We start from the raw sequence: 14,319 nt of genomic DNA, 5'->3' as shown, positions 1-14,319 counted from the left end.
AAGTCTTCCGGGCAGCAGTCAGTAGAAACTGCCAAAACTTTCAAAGCGAGTCATCTGTATACTTCGCTACAAGTTAAATAAAAAATATTTAGTAAATTTTGTTATAAATATTTTAATGCATATCAGAATGTTATTATCAGTGTTTGCATTAGTTCGCATCTTCGAACTTGTAGCTGGTATGATTTACAAACTAGGTCATCAAGAACTTATAACAGGGGAGGGGAAAAGAAAGGGTATTCTGTGAACTTTCTAGGTTAATCCGCACGTAAGCTGCCTCAGAACGCCGTATAATTCTGCTAAGCAGATGATCTAGCCCCATACGCTGGCTCTACTGCCCTAGAGAGTGCAGATGTCATATTTACGCTTCACTCTCTGGTCTAAGTCAAATTAGGCAAGTTGGTCGGATAGAGAACGTCTGATTTGTTTCATTGTAGGTCTCCTCACTCCGGTAAAATCTTTATCGCCGTGTTTGTTTGCGATTTTCTTGCTTAACAGCACTTCAGTCTGTAGTCCTGCATATGTAGGAAGACAGTGGTTTTGCTGACTCACCTTCCTCAGCAATGGATGTTGTACCTGAAAAAATATTAAGAGAAATTTATGCATTATTTTTGACATCGATAACAACCAAATCGCAAGAATGCCTCGCAGCAGGCTTTCACACTACACAAAAACGAAGTGTTAAATACTCAACCTGGAGTAGTTATGATTTGTAAACGCTCATCATTGGACAAAGTGAAGGATCCAGATATTTCTATTGTGGCAGTTGCATGCACCATAAACGAAAGTCATCTAAATCTAATGATTAATATTGTCTTCACGATTTTCAAAATAGAAAATCAAGCATAATACCTATCAAGAGCGTCGGCGGAGAGACAAATTTAGTTCGGTTCGCATCAATGAAGTTCTGCTTTTGCATTACTATTTCACTTTTTGGGACCTATATAAAATCTATTGTTGACTGACGTTGAAGAACACTTTTCTGTAACATTTGTATAGCTTATTTTGAACTTCTCATATTTTTAATCTTATTTCTACACCTGTACCGGCAAATGATTGGAGATATTATTATAACATGCGGATATACGCAACGAAAATAAAGAAAGAATAAAAGACCAAGAGTCTTGCAATTTCACGACGGCACTGAAAAATTAGGAAAAACTAATACCTTTAAAACTCAAAACGTTTCTTGCGTGCTTCACTGTCTAAACTTAAGAAGTAAGTAAGACCAGTAGCGCATGTGGCGCACCCAGTTTTCGATAGTTGGTGTGAACAGAAAATGCTCATAAACCGTTGACACGCTGTGAGCAGCATTGGCTATCCAGTCCAGCATTCTTGGACAAAAAAAATTGAATATCGGATTATTGTAATGTGCAGATGTTTAAATATTGGATTGAATTGAATTGAATCCAAACTTTATTTCAAAAATGTGCACATTCTTTAGAATGAGCCACAGGCCAAAAGCTAAAAAAATAGCTTGAAAATGCCTGTGGCTCATCTAAGAGCCATTACAACATAATAAATAAGATAAACACATTCATACAACGGTGGCAGGTCGCATACGAGCACACTATAGAAAGAATTAATATTTACAATTGAACGGATTGCTACACAGGGATGTAGTTTGAAACTAGAAAAAACAATTAAAACTGAACAAGATGCATTTGAAAGTTACACACACTGTGGGTTGATGACAAATGGGAACAGGACACCGATACATACACAAACTACAATGTATGATAAGAAGTTATGGAATATTATTTACAAAGCACACTTTAAAACATGTGGTCGGAGGTTATACATGCTAAGCTGGTTAGATTCGTAGCTATTTAGAACATTAGGTATAAGAAAATTAAGTGCTTGTTTACCATAATTAGTTCTAGTGCGTGGAAGTGTCCATTTTGCAGTTGATCGGGTTTGAACATATTTTTCTATGGGCTTTAACATTGCGATATTAAGCAAAAAATTACATATTGATGGTGAAGAAAATTTGAGATAGTATAATAGGCGGTACTCAAGAAAAATATTTACACGAATTACTTCACACTTAATAAACAATTCAGCCGTATGGGCAGTAAAACTGGCACCTTCGATAATCCTGATAGCTTTCTTTTGGAGAATTAGAATTTTCTGTAGATTTGTTTTGGATGTGTTAGCCCAAACTATGTGGCAATAGTTAATGTGTGATTGGAATAGGGCATGATAAATCATTCGTTTTATACAGGGAGGAAATTCAGTGCGGTACCGAGCAAGAAAACCAGCGGAAGGAGCTAATTCCTTACGAAGATGTGTTGCGTGTGCGGTCCAGCTCATACAGGCGTCAAAAATTATCCCGAGTGATCTGAAGGTAATATTAAAGGTAATGGCCCATCTTTCGCATGCGTGAAAATAAATCTTTGTTTTAAAACTTTGCCATCGCTCCCATTTAAGAGTAAAGAGGAGGAGGAATAAGAGGGAAGGCAGGAAGGTTAACCACAAGAATAATCGGTTTGCAACCCTACACGGGGGGGAAGGGGGTGAGGGGATAAAAAGATGAAAGAGAAAGCAGAGTAACAGAAAATTGAAGTCACATCAAAGTCATCATTCGTCAAGTCGCAGTGTGTCATGCAGGCCAGAAGTCCGTTAGATGCGGACCAGTGCCTTTGAGGCCTTCACCGCCGACGATAGCCGCGGCCAGTGGCCAAGGATCTTCATTTCAGTCAGTGGGCGTGGATCTAGACGCTCCAGCGCACGGCTGAGAACCTGCCTTTCGACGCTATAGACTGTGCAGTCACAAAGAATGTAACAATGTGTGATATAGTCTCGTCATACCCGCAGATGGCACATGCAGGGCTATCCATTCCGATTAAGAAATAGTAATGGTTGGTGAAAGCTACACCAAGGCACACGTGACACAGTAAAGTTTCATAGCGTCGTGGTAGGACGGATGGAAGCCGGAGCTTCACATCTGGGTGCAAGGATTTTAAACGTGAATGGGAAAATTGGCTGGAATTCCACGCGGCAATCGTGATGTCCCGTGCAAGTGCGGGAAGCCTGCCCACTGCGTCTGATCTCGAAAGGGGGATCAACGCAAAATCGCCGTCCTGGTGAGTAGTTCGCGCGACCACATCCGCGCGGTGATTCCCCGCTATGCCGCTGTGCACCGGTAGCCATTGGTAGATAATGCCATGTCCTGCATTGATGGCAGAGTGATGGCGTTGTCGAATTTCCGCGACCAGTTGTTCATGAGCTCCATTGCGAAGAGTAGCTTGTAAGCCTTGGAGGGCAGCTTTGGAATCGGTGAAAATAGACCACTGCTGAGGGCGCTGCTGATCGCTGTGTTCAACGGCGACACTAAGAGCGGTGAGTTCTGCATCCGTCGAAGAAGTCTTGCTTGCGCATATTCGTGAAGCTTCATTCCTTAATATACCAAGCATACCCGGAACTTTAATGAATAGTGGTGCAGGGCACCTTTAAAAGGTTATGCCACCAACAACGTCACGAAGCAGCTTAATAACATAGAACGTGGCCTATTGACAAGCCTCACATCGAAGGCACATGATATGTCCAAACATATAAATCGCTTTTTTTTTGTCTCTTCTATATGAATTGAAGATCCACGCATTGGTTTCCCGGTAAGAGGAGAGAACAAGGCCCGAAGTCTATTGGGTGGCCAAATCACGGCTGCGTCTAATGGCCACCCAGCCCAAAGGACAACTTTCATTCTTTGATGGGGAATTTTTTTTTTGCATAATGTGATCCAAAACCATCACCGAAATCGCCTACGTTTCGGCACTGAAGTGTTATTTTGTTGAAGATCAAGTGATATGCACTACGGTTTCACCCAACAGTTAGATTCGTTCATGCATGTACGAACATTAAGTGACTTGTACACGCAAGGATGGTGTTTGGCGCAGCCGCCAATTCGATCATTTTTCCTGTAATGGAGACTAAGAAATCTTCCCGGCAGCAGTCATTAGAAACTGTCAATACTTTCAATCAAAGCGAGTCATCTGTATACTTCGCTACCAATTAAATAAAAACATATTTAGTAAATTTTCATGAATAACAGCGCAAACTTGGACGAGGACAGAAGAAATACATGTGGACGGGCGCTTACTTTCAACTGAAAATTTTATTGCTTGGATAGTGAAAATAAACGGGTGGCGACCAAACAATAAAGGAAAACAACATACCCAATCATACACACTCATCGTTCATACACACTCCAACGTGATATTGAAGGAGCCATACGCTATATCACTTGTAGGTCGATAAAAAGTACAATTCTTTAGATGAAAGTGCCAAAGGGGGGCTGCTGTCACAAGGTTCTGCTAACCGGGTGAATTTTTCCTCTTCAATGATTTCACGCGTTAGGTGATTTTTGTGTTTGCTTATCACCTTGGTTTTCTTGAAGTCCGGCTGGCAAGTTCCGCTCTAACAATCTCTGCAGTGAATGCCTAGATGCCCTTTCACGGTGTTATGAACGTTGTTGTGTTGTTTTAGCCATTCGTTTAGGCATCTGCCCGTCTGGCCGTCTGGTTTTCAGTTGCAGGTCAGCCCCCGTCCTTGTGTCTTTCTTCTGTCCTCGTCCAAGTTCGCGCTCTTATTAAGGAAAATGTCGTACCAACTCGCCCAATCTTCCGCTTTAACGTCTTTCGTTTAGTAAATTTTGTTATAAATAGCTAATGCATATCCAAATGTTAATATATGTGTTTGCATTAGTTTGAACCTGCGAACTTGTAGCTGGAATAATTTAAAAACTAGGTTATGAAGGACTTATAAAGGAACATATAAGGGGAAGGAAAAAAACGGTGTTCTGTGAAATTCCTAGGTTAAGCCGCACGTAGGCTGCCTCAGAACGCCATATAATTCTGCTAAACAGATGATCTAGCCCCATACGCTGGCTCAACGGGCCTAGGGAGTGCAGGGGCGCTATGCCGGAAGGCCCGAGTTTGGCGCTCGCCCGAGTTTGCGATGACGGCAGTCAGTGAACGAAGATAGCGCGGAACGTGCGCAGGCAGCGGACAATAAAATGTAGAGATAAAGCAACGTAAAGGCGATACAAGCGCACCCTGCGCGCCTGTTTCACACTTCAAACACAATTCACTGCGCAATACCAGGCCGCAGCGCTACCTGAAGTTATCAGCGCCATATCAGCAATCGCGAAATCGTGACTTCTCTGCTATCTATCTGCACACCCGCCGCTAGCTGTTTGACACGCCTTTTCGGGCGCGTGAAAGGCGTGTCTTCTCTTTCAGCTCTATCTGTCTCTCCATTTCCGAAGACGAACAGTGCGCACTAGGTGCACTCTTGTATCAACCCTTTCTCTTCTCTCGAATACGTTAAAAGGCAACAGATAATATTATGAACATTTTGTTCATTTCCAAATGTATTTTAAAATGTGAATCCAATGAAGCGTTGTTGAAAAACATAGCTTTAGGAAATTAACAAAGATTTGACACTTTCTGCCGCTAGAGGCAATAGTGAGGCAATTGCTTGCAGCGTGGCTTGCATACGAACTAGAGCGGCAGCTCACCGTGTCGAAAACGAGAGCTCCTGCGCTGACACGCCGCCGGTAGCGCTGCCTTCGACTGGAAAGACTGGGCAACTACTACACGCTGAATCTGTCTTATTTTTCGGCCATTGCGATAATATATTTTATTGTGTCGTATATCAAAATATAACAGTCATGCATCTTCTGGCTTGCATAATAAACAAAAGCAAAAAACTGAACTTCACTGCACCCTCGCGTCACTGCTGCTCTCTGCAGTGACCTCAGGTGGAGCTCTCCGCTGCTACGGCCGCTGCCGCACCCCGCTATGGCCAACCATTGCTTTTAGAACGCTCTTGGCGAATCTCAGCGGTAGAAATTGGCCGTGCGAGCGGCTGTGATGCGGTGTGAGAAAAAAAAAATTGCTGTTTGGCTGTATTCAATGATTCATTACGTATGCCTGTTGTGTGTGACGCCTCTTTAGTGCACTGCGGATGCGAAGAGCGTGCTACCCAGCGACACAACTCATCCTATGTCATCAGACGCTGACTAAAAGCTGTGAAGAGGGTATTTGTTAACGTCGCGCACTTCAAGGTTTTGCGGACTGGTTTGGTCACTAACGTCGATCGCCGTTGTACACCGCAGGGACATCGCATTAATATCATTCGGGCAGGTGAGGGATCCTGTTTGTAATAATGGAATCGGACTTATAACAGAGAAAGGTGTTACGGTTGTGAAGTACGCAGTGCTTGCGTGCTAGAAATTACAAACACTTCATTGCACTGGGTCTGGAGCAGCGATAGTTTGTCGATCCCAGATGTGTTTGACACATTGATGCTGAGCTTTATCACCGATGAAAGGACGGCCAAGCCAAACATCTGTGTGCGATATTGTTGGAGTAGGACCTGCTCCTAGCACCGGTTCGTCGTCGTGCTCCGTGTTTGACGCCTTGCAAGCAGGTGTGACGCGCCTTCAGCGTTGTGCTGTGTCTTACGTGGTTGCAACAGGCTATAGTGTTGTGCAATCTTGGTATGCGAGCGAAGAAATCGGCGGCTTTAGCCACGTTGCGTATCCTTCGCAGAGGTGCTTAGATTTATCAGCGATGGCGTCCGTTTTGCCTGTTATATTTCGATGGTCAACATCGTCGATGTCTGCCAGCAATCAGCACAGCCGCGCAACATACCTGTAGCCGGCAGGGATGTTGGGAGTGGCCCACCCATAGCACGTACGCCTATAATTTATGTACGGCACGCCGGGGGCGTGACCAATGGTTTTGATTGACAGGTGAACTCGGAGCTAAACTCGTGAACGGTGAAGTGCCCCGAATTCATCTCGGGACTGTCATGGCGGCAGCAGCAGCAGCCTTGGTAATCGCTTCCTCTGACGGCAAATGTCAGTACGGCCGGCTGGACGCGTTTACTGACTTGGCCGACGACGAATTCTAGCGACATTTTCGCCTCTCCAAAAAATCGGTACGATGGTTATGTAAATAGTTAGGCGACGACCCACGCCTGCGGAAAGTGCGTACCGGGCTTCATTCGCTTTCGGTCGAAGAGCAAGTCCTCTGCGCCCTCCGGTTCTTCGCGACCGGGAGCTTCGCGTCGGCGCAGACCGTTTTATTGGGCGCCAATAAAACACTGTGAGCCGCTGTTTGAGGGGCGTCTCCAACGCGCTTAACGACGCGGCTGTACAGAAGCGGTGGCTCGCTTTGCCCACGACTGCGGCCGAGCGTGCGTATGTTGAGGAGCGTTTCCTTCTGCGCGGCGGCATCACAGACGTCGTGGGATGCGTCGACGGGACCTACATTGGCGTAAAGGCCCCTTCGAAGTCCAGCCCTGACATGGTGAAGGCCAACTATTTCACGAGGAAGGCACATTATGCATTGAACATTGCAATCAGTAAAAAAATAATTGTTCTCGCCAAGTCCTTTGGGCTACACTACAGCACAGTGCCAAAGTCGGTCCCAGACTCTTTTGGCGAAGACTGAATCAGCCCCTAACCGGTTCCACAGAACAATTCATAACATGCCAGGTACCTTAAGAGAGGCCCACAAAAAAAAAGTGGGCTCCTCGGCAACGGCGAAATCGAAAGTTGCAGATGGCCACTTGTTAATCGGGCCACTGCAGAGCACTCACCACTGTGCTAATTAATTAAATCCGACGAATGAATGTCATCTTTCGCACACACCTCTCACTTGCATGTAAAAAAGTATAGTCACAATGCTTCAGAATCGGGAAGATAACCGCCGCTGCTGACCAAAAGCCGGTGCGAGCTCATTGACAACGAATTTCGGACAGCTCACATTAACGCGGTATGCATGAAATGAACAGATGCATGCAGTTCATTTCAGAACACGGCATAATATTCAAGCGATTCTGAACAAACCGAGTTTTCTCATTCAAGTCACCCGAAATTCAACTTGCGATGAAAAAAAATGTGTGATAAAAAAGTTTCACCATGCGGCATTTGAACCCACGCGCTCCCATTGCCTGTCGACTCTCCGGAGCGACGCGTTAGACCACACGGCCACAGAACAGCGCGGAGTGATACACCTCTCTTTTTTTTTTTTGCGGACTACTTCCGTAGCGTTGCACATGTACCTCGTCGCCATTGGCAGTCAGCTGATGACGGGCGTTGGTAGCGTTCCCTCGCGGTACAAAGCAAAATTTAATAATGCATAAATCACTCCAAAGCGCTTTAAATCCAAATCTTGCACACTATAAAATGCTTATAAAGGTATATTAAGTGCATTATAAAATTCAACAAACCTCGTTTGTCTAATTGCACACGCAGTGCACTTGGTGGAGCGACACACAAATGAAAAGTGCACCGGCGGTTGGCTCACGTGACCCGTTCTTTGTAGACCGCCCAAGAAGCCGATGGGGTGGCGCCGATGTGATGATAAACCACGGAATATATCCAGATAACCCAATGAAGTTGGAGGCGTGACGAGGGTGGGATTTTGTCTGGCTACCATCAGTTCACTCATCTGAGGGCGTCGCCAGAGCTCGGGAAGATTCCGAGTTTCAGCAAACTCGGGCCTTCCAGCATAGCGCCCCAGATGTCATATTTACGCTTCACTGTCTGGTCTAAGTCAAATTAGGATTCTTGTTCGGATAGGCCACGTTGCATTTGTTTCATGGTAGGTCTCCTCACTCTGGTAAAATATTTATCGGTGTGTTTATTTGCGATTGTCTCGCTTAACAGTACTTCCGTCTGCAGAAATACATATGTAGGAATACAATGGTTTTGTGGACTCACCTTCTTCAGCAAGAGCACCTAAATGTGTACCTGGACAAAAAAAAAGATAAGAGGAAGTTATGTGTTATTTTTAACATCGATAACAACCTAATCCAAGAATGCAGCGGAGCAGGCTTTCACTCTACTGAAAAGGGAAGTGTTGGAAACTCAACCTGGGGTAGTTATGGTTTGTAGATACTCACGATTAGACAAAGTGAAAGATCCAGATACTTCTAATGTGCCAGTTGCATACACCATACACGAAAGTCAGCTAAAACTGATGATTAATATTGTTTTCGCGATTTTCAAAATACAAAGCGAAGCATAATATCTATCAAGAGTGTCGGTGGAGAGACAATTTAGTTCCGTTGGCATAAATGAAATGCTGTTTTTACATTACTATTTCACTTTTCAGGACCTATATAAAATCTATAATTGACTGCCGTCGAAGAACGCTCTTGTATAACATTTATATCGCTTGTTTCGAACTTCTCACATTTCAAATCTCATCTGTACACCTGTACCGGCCAATATTTCGAGATTATAATAGCATGCAGATGTACGCAACAAAAATAAATCAAGATTAAAAGTCCAAAAGTCTTGCAGTTTCTCCGCTGCACTCAAAAGTTAAGAAAAATTAATACCTTTACAAGTCAAATGGTTTTCGCGTGCTTCACTGTCTAGACTTAAGAAGCATCTAACAGAAGTAGCGCATGTGGTACACCTAGTTTTCGGTAATTTGTGTGAACAGAAAATGCTGACAAACCGCGGACACGCTGCGAGCAGCATTGGCCATACAGTCCAGCATTCTTAGGTAAAAAAAAATGGAATATCGAAACATTGTAAGGTGCCGATATAGAAATATTAAAGGTAATGGTGCATCCTTCTCATGCGTGGAAAAAAATCTTTATTGTAATGCTTTGCCATCGCTCACATTTAGCAGTAACGACCGCTATATAAATCCACTGGGGGACGTTTTTTACGATAGCAAAGAGGTTAGTGGTAAAAAATGCATTCCTACAGAGTGAAGGTCCGTGGATTGATTCTTATAGTGAAATGTGGCAATGTAGGGAAAAATTTCATTCATAAAAGATTTCCTCTTATTAAATACTTTTGCCCAGAAGTGCTGGATATGATTCACAAGGAATATTCACTTCCGACACACCTTTTTCTTTTCTGTTCTGTTTGTTGTGGCAGTGCTAGGGTCTTTATTAAAGCTCTAATATTTTTTATTATTTTGCTAATTACACCTTCCCAACAAGTCACTAGATGGCCGTCTCAGTAGGTATGCTTACAAGAGACAGGCACTGAATATCGGCGCCACGGCTAATTATGAGAATGTAAATCCCTCTTGAAGAATATATACATTGTTGAGAACTAAGAATAAATAATGGATTCAAGCTGAGTTTATAGAACGTTGGTTAATCTAAAAATTGCTTTTCAAAGTACACGTCAAACAAACTCTAAGTGAAGGTTTAAGCTTCACTTGCAGGTCACAGCAAAATGTCATCAAGGAATTAACTAAATATTCTTGCAACAAACGTATCTTCCTGCCATATTATGTTTTGGGATAGGAGTAACAACTATTATGCAAACCGGAAGAAGTGCCAGTTAAAGAAATTGCCTCATTATTTGGGTGATTGACGCGCAGCCAATTGTACAATAACGGAATTGTGTACAGATATATGAAAGAAATAAAATGCAGGAAAGGGCGCAAGGAAAGATCAGGACAGCGTGATGCAAAAGGGGTGGGGGGGGGGGGTGACCCGCTCGCTGTAGAAAATACAGAAGCGCTCGCTTGTAGGCACTGCTTGTGTTTAGCGCCCGCAATTCGAAATAAACTATGGAGAACTTTGCAACCAAATATTGTTTGATGCGAGATATTACTTCAAACAGTAGAAATGCCCCTTAGGGCAATATTCCAAGAACATACTTAATGATACGACGCGCATTGAACCAAGATTATAAAGGTGTTCACCAGATATTGAACACCACGACACTTATTCACACAATGGCCTGCTTATGTCGGCACGTGCCCCAAAATATCTGTTGTGTCGGATTTATAAACGAATTGCTAGATTGATTGCCAATTAAAAAATGCGTTTATAATATTAACATCAAGGTTAGAGCAGAATAGAACACAACAGATTTCATTTCCACCGAGGCTACTGGAAGGTGGAGGTGTGGAGGGTTGTGTATGATCTTGTAGAGGAGGTGCAGTGCAGAGGCCGCAATCGGGGCCACGGAAAGTGTCCAAAAGGTGCCACGATCTGCTTCGTTCTGGCAGGGGCGGTGGTGCGTGGATGTTTCACGCGGGCACAGACAACAAATTTTTTAACTGAAACAGGGCCATGACGCTAGAGCAGAAAACAGTCTGGAGCCTAGTTGAGATATCAGAAAGCAAACATTGAAGATTTCCTCAGAGCATAAACAACTTAGTGAAAGGGTAGATTTCGTAGTAATCAGCGACACTGCGTTTCTAGTGTTCGCAGGAATGGCCGATTTATATGTTCAACGTCGATGCATTTGTTGATACGACTTGGTTATAGTAGAAAAATGAAGGCTTGTTGCAATAAACCCCAGTTGCGAGTTGACGTCAGTACTTTCTTTTGTGTGCCTTCCGTGCCCTCGTTTCTTGCGCCATTACAGTTTTTTCCTTCAACCTGAAACAACTCGCCCAAAGTAGAGCTTTACTGAATTCCTTTTCGCGCGCTTGTTTTTTAGCCTTTATTACACCGTTACATCCTCCAAGTTAAGTGTGTAGGTGCGGTGCAAGTAGAAAGGCACCCGCCGGCAAAATAGAGATATTTTACTCAACTAATTTTAACCTCCTATTTTATATCTAACCTAAACAAAACTGCATGAACTTTCTCCACTTGTCTCTCTGAATTCGAATGCTGCTTTGGTGGCCCGTATGCCGAAAATATATCTACTCCAGCCAATACGGCGTTACCAAGCCATGTTCAGACAACACTGGTTCTCTAGCTTAAAACCATCTCACGAAAAAATATAATTAGCTGCGGTGAATAGCTGTCCCTGGGCAGTATAAGAGAGCACTAGAATTTGGCTCTGCGGAGGAAATTACTCACACAACGTGTTTAAGGCGCCTTAGCAGAGCATACAATTTGAAAGGACAAGTTCGTTTCACAGTGTGGCCACGCACTTAACCGTAGGCAGCCCTGAGGTTGCAAACAAAAAGTAGGGTCTAAAATAATGAAAGTCTTCATCAGTCGAAAGAAATGAACATTCGTGATCAGTTTGTATTACTTGCTGTTATAAAGTCTATTGTTCTTAATGATGGTTTCTATGAAATATTTCACAGTAAAATATTCGAAAATCATAAAATATTTTAACGCTGAACTCACCATGTAGAGCTACAAACACTGCCAGTGCTGAGAGACAAACGTAGACGATTGTCGAATGCATTCTTCTCGTTCTGAGGACAGGAAAGTGTTCTTAGATGGGGGTATGTATTTTATGGGAGAAAAAATTTCTGCGGCTTTTTATACACGAACGTCGGCAGTGTGAATCCATCAAAAACAGATTGTGGATAGAGAGTTAAAAGTACTTCTTTTTTTTTTTTACTTATCGTGCAGTTCACTAGCATGTGACGTACGCACTTTCCGTGTAAATAAATGCTATTCTATAATGACCTTTATAAATGTCTTCGCACATCAAAATTCTTAGAACTCGCGTGGTCCTAGATTGAAAAGTTTGTTTTCGTAGGCGGTACGTTCAAAATAAAAAAAAAACTAATAAGGCTGACGTCAGTTGATAGAGAATATTCCATGACGTCTGTGTCTTCGAAGAGAGTAAAGTATTTTTTCGAACCTTAAACTCATTTCGAAACTGTGAAATCAAAACAAATGTTCAGAAATGCAGCCAATACATTCTTATTTAAAAAAAAGATTAAGTACCTGAATGTCGAGTGTTGCTTTTATATTTTAGATATTCCCTTCTCAACGGATACTTCTAGGAAGCTTGGAAGCTAAAAGCCCTGGGAAGCAGCATTGCTTAATAAAATAACGTAAAGGAGCAAACAGCAGTGCCGAAAAATATATATGAAGGCACCTCTTTGACAACTAAAAAAAAAGAGGTACTGAATGTGATCGTCGTGAACAAATTTATTCTTTAAATGACGACGTTTACGTCAGCATTTGAAAGAAGTATTGAAATATAAGCATCCAGAAGCACCATTTATGTCGTTTATGCATTGGAGGGAAACAGTTCCATCCTTTCCAAAATGTGGGACAGAAATATAACAGAAAAGGCCCGTTTTGATTCCGCCAACTTGAATTAAAAGACGTTATTAAAAACCAGTTGTTAGTATTCATTTTATAGTGAATATTAAAGCTTATTTCTTCAGATTTTGCCATAAATCGGCTAGTGTTTGCTGCAGCCTATTGCAGAAGTTTTATAACGATTATATAATGCATCATCGATACGAGAAATTAAAATATCTTGACCACCCAAGTGTCGCAAGCGACGAAGGTCACGGAAGAAACGAGGATCCAACACGACACCAGTACAGCTGCTAAAAATAGTTCCGGTAGCCTGCGCTCGTAACGCCTTCTTTATTGTTGATTTTATTTCGAACATTTAGAAGCAGTAAGATTTATTTATAATTCCTATAGCCGCACCTCTATCACTAATATTCTTAAAAAGAGTGGCTTACCATCCGTTACTGATAGAAATCGTATTTGTCATTTGAAATTCTTTTTCCAGTTAATTCATGGGCAACACAACACTGACATCTCGAAAATTGTTAGTTACTCTAGTGGTTATGCAACGCGCCTGCGACATTCTCTTTCCGTAAAACCTTTATCCACAAGAACGAACTGCTACAAATATTCCTATTTTCCTAGAACTGTTACCGAATGGAACAACCTTGCTGGTCATATAGTCGAACAGAATTATTTGTCCCATTTTGAGGCGCTTCTGCAACACGTGACGAATTTTTGAGTTTTGAGTGTTTGTTGCTCAGTAATTTGTTCTGATTTACAGAACTATAACCTGCTATATGCTTGGATCTATGACTGCAGTGTATGTATTCTAATGTGAAACAATACAGTACAGTGTGATGTAGTAATATCGCTGCTGGTGACGCCTTGTCTGCTGTATTTTTTTTTTGTCCTTTGGTGTTACACAATTTATGTACCCACCTGCGATTGTCTTGTTGTTCAAGACCGCAGTATTTATAAATAAATAAATAAATAAACAAATAAATAAATAAATACTGCAGGCCGAAGGCCGGGCCCCGGTAGGAGGGGCACCTTAAACAAAAAACAAAAAGTACAAAGCAAGACGTGAGCAAAAACAATTTCACTGAACGGCCTGTTCTAAGGCATCGGTGTCAACTACTGATGATGATGGTGGCTTATTCAACGTCGTAATGGTGCGGGGGAATAAAGAACATTTAAACATAATTGTTCTGGCATAGTAAGGTTTAAATGATTCAGTGTGCCTGTTTCTTGTTGACCTGGAAGATATCGGTTGAAGATACAAATCGGAAGCCATTGAAAATTTCTTATTTTTTAGTAGAAAGAGAAATCCTAGCCTTAGTAACCTTCCCCGAGCTTCAAGGGTCTGTATATTGTATTGAAACATCA

At 42.5% G+C, this 14,319-nt stretch overlaps 1 protein-coding gene across 1 annotated transcript in view; it reads right to left on the bottom strand.

The window, feature by feature from the left end:
- The window catches only part of LOC149362553 (evasin P991-like), a 31,513-nt gene extending 19,310 nt beyond the window's left edge, over positions 1–12,203 (bottom strand). The window contains exons 1-3 of the mRNA XM_089569753.1: positions 12,076–12,203; positions 8,732–8,761; positions 550–573 (exon numbers count right to left, since the gene is read on the bottom strand). Coding sequence (XP_089425879.1) covers positions 550–573; positions 8,732–8,761; positions 12,076–12,136 — 115 coding nt within the window. The 5' untranslated portion in view covers positions 12,137–12,203. The remainder of the gene's footprint in view (positions 1–549; positions 574–8,731; positions 8,762–12,075) is intronic.
- Between the last annotated feature and the right edge of the window lie 2,116 nt (positions 12,204–14,319).

This window comes from Amblyomma mixtum, chromosome 2 (assembly GCF_055824585.1).
Source record: "Amblyomma mixtum isolate Tamu chromosome 2, ASM5582458v1, whole genome shotgun sequence".
Lineage (NCBI taxonomy): Eukaryota > Metazoa > Arthropoda > Arachnida > Ixodida > Ixodidae > Amblyomma > Amblyomma mixtum.
This window is presented reverse-complemented; position numbering and strand designations above follow the sequence as displayed.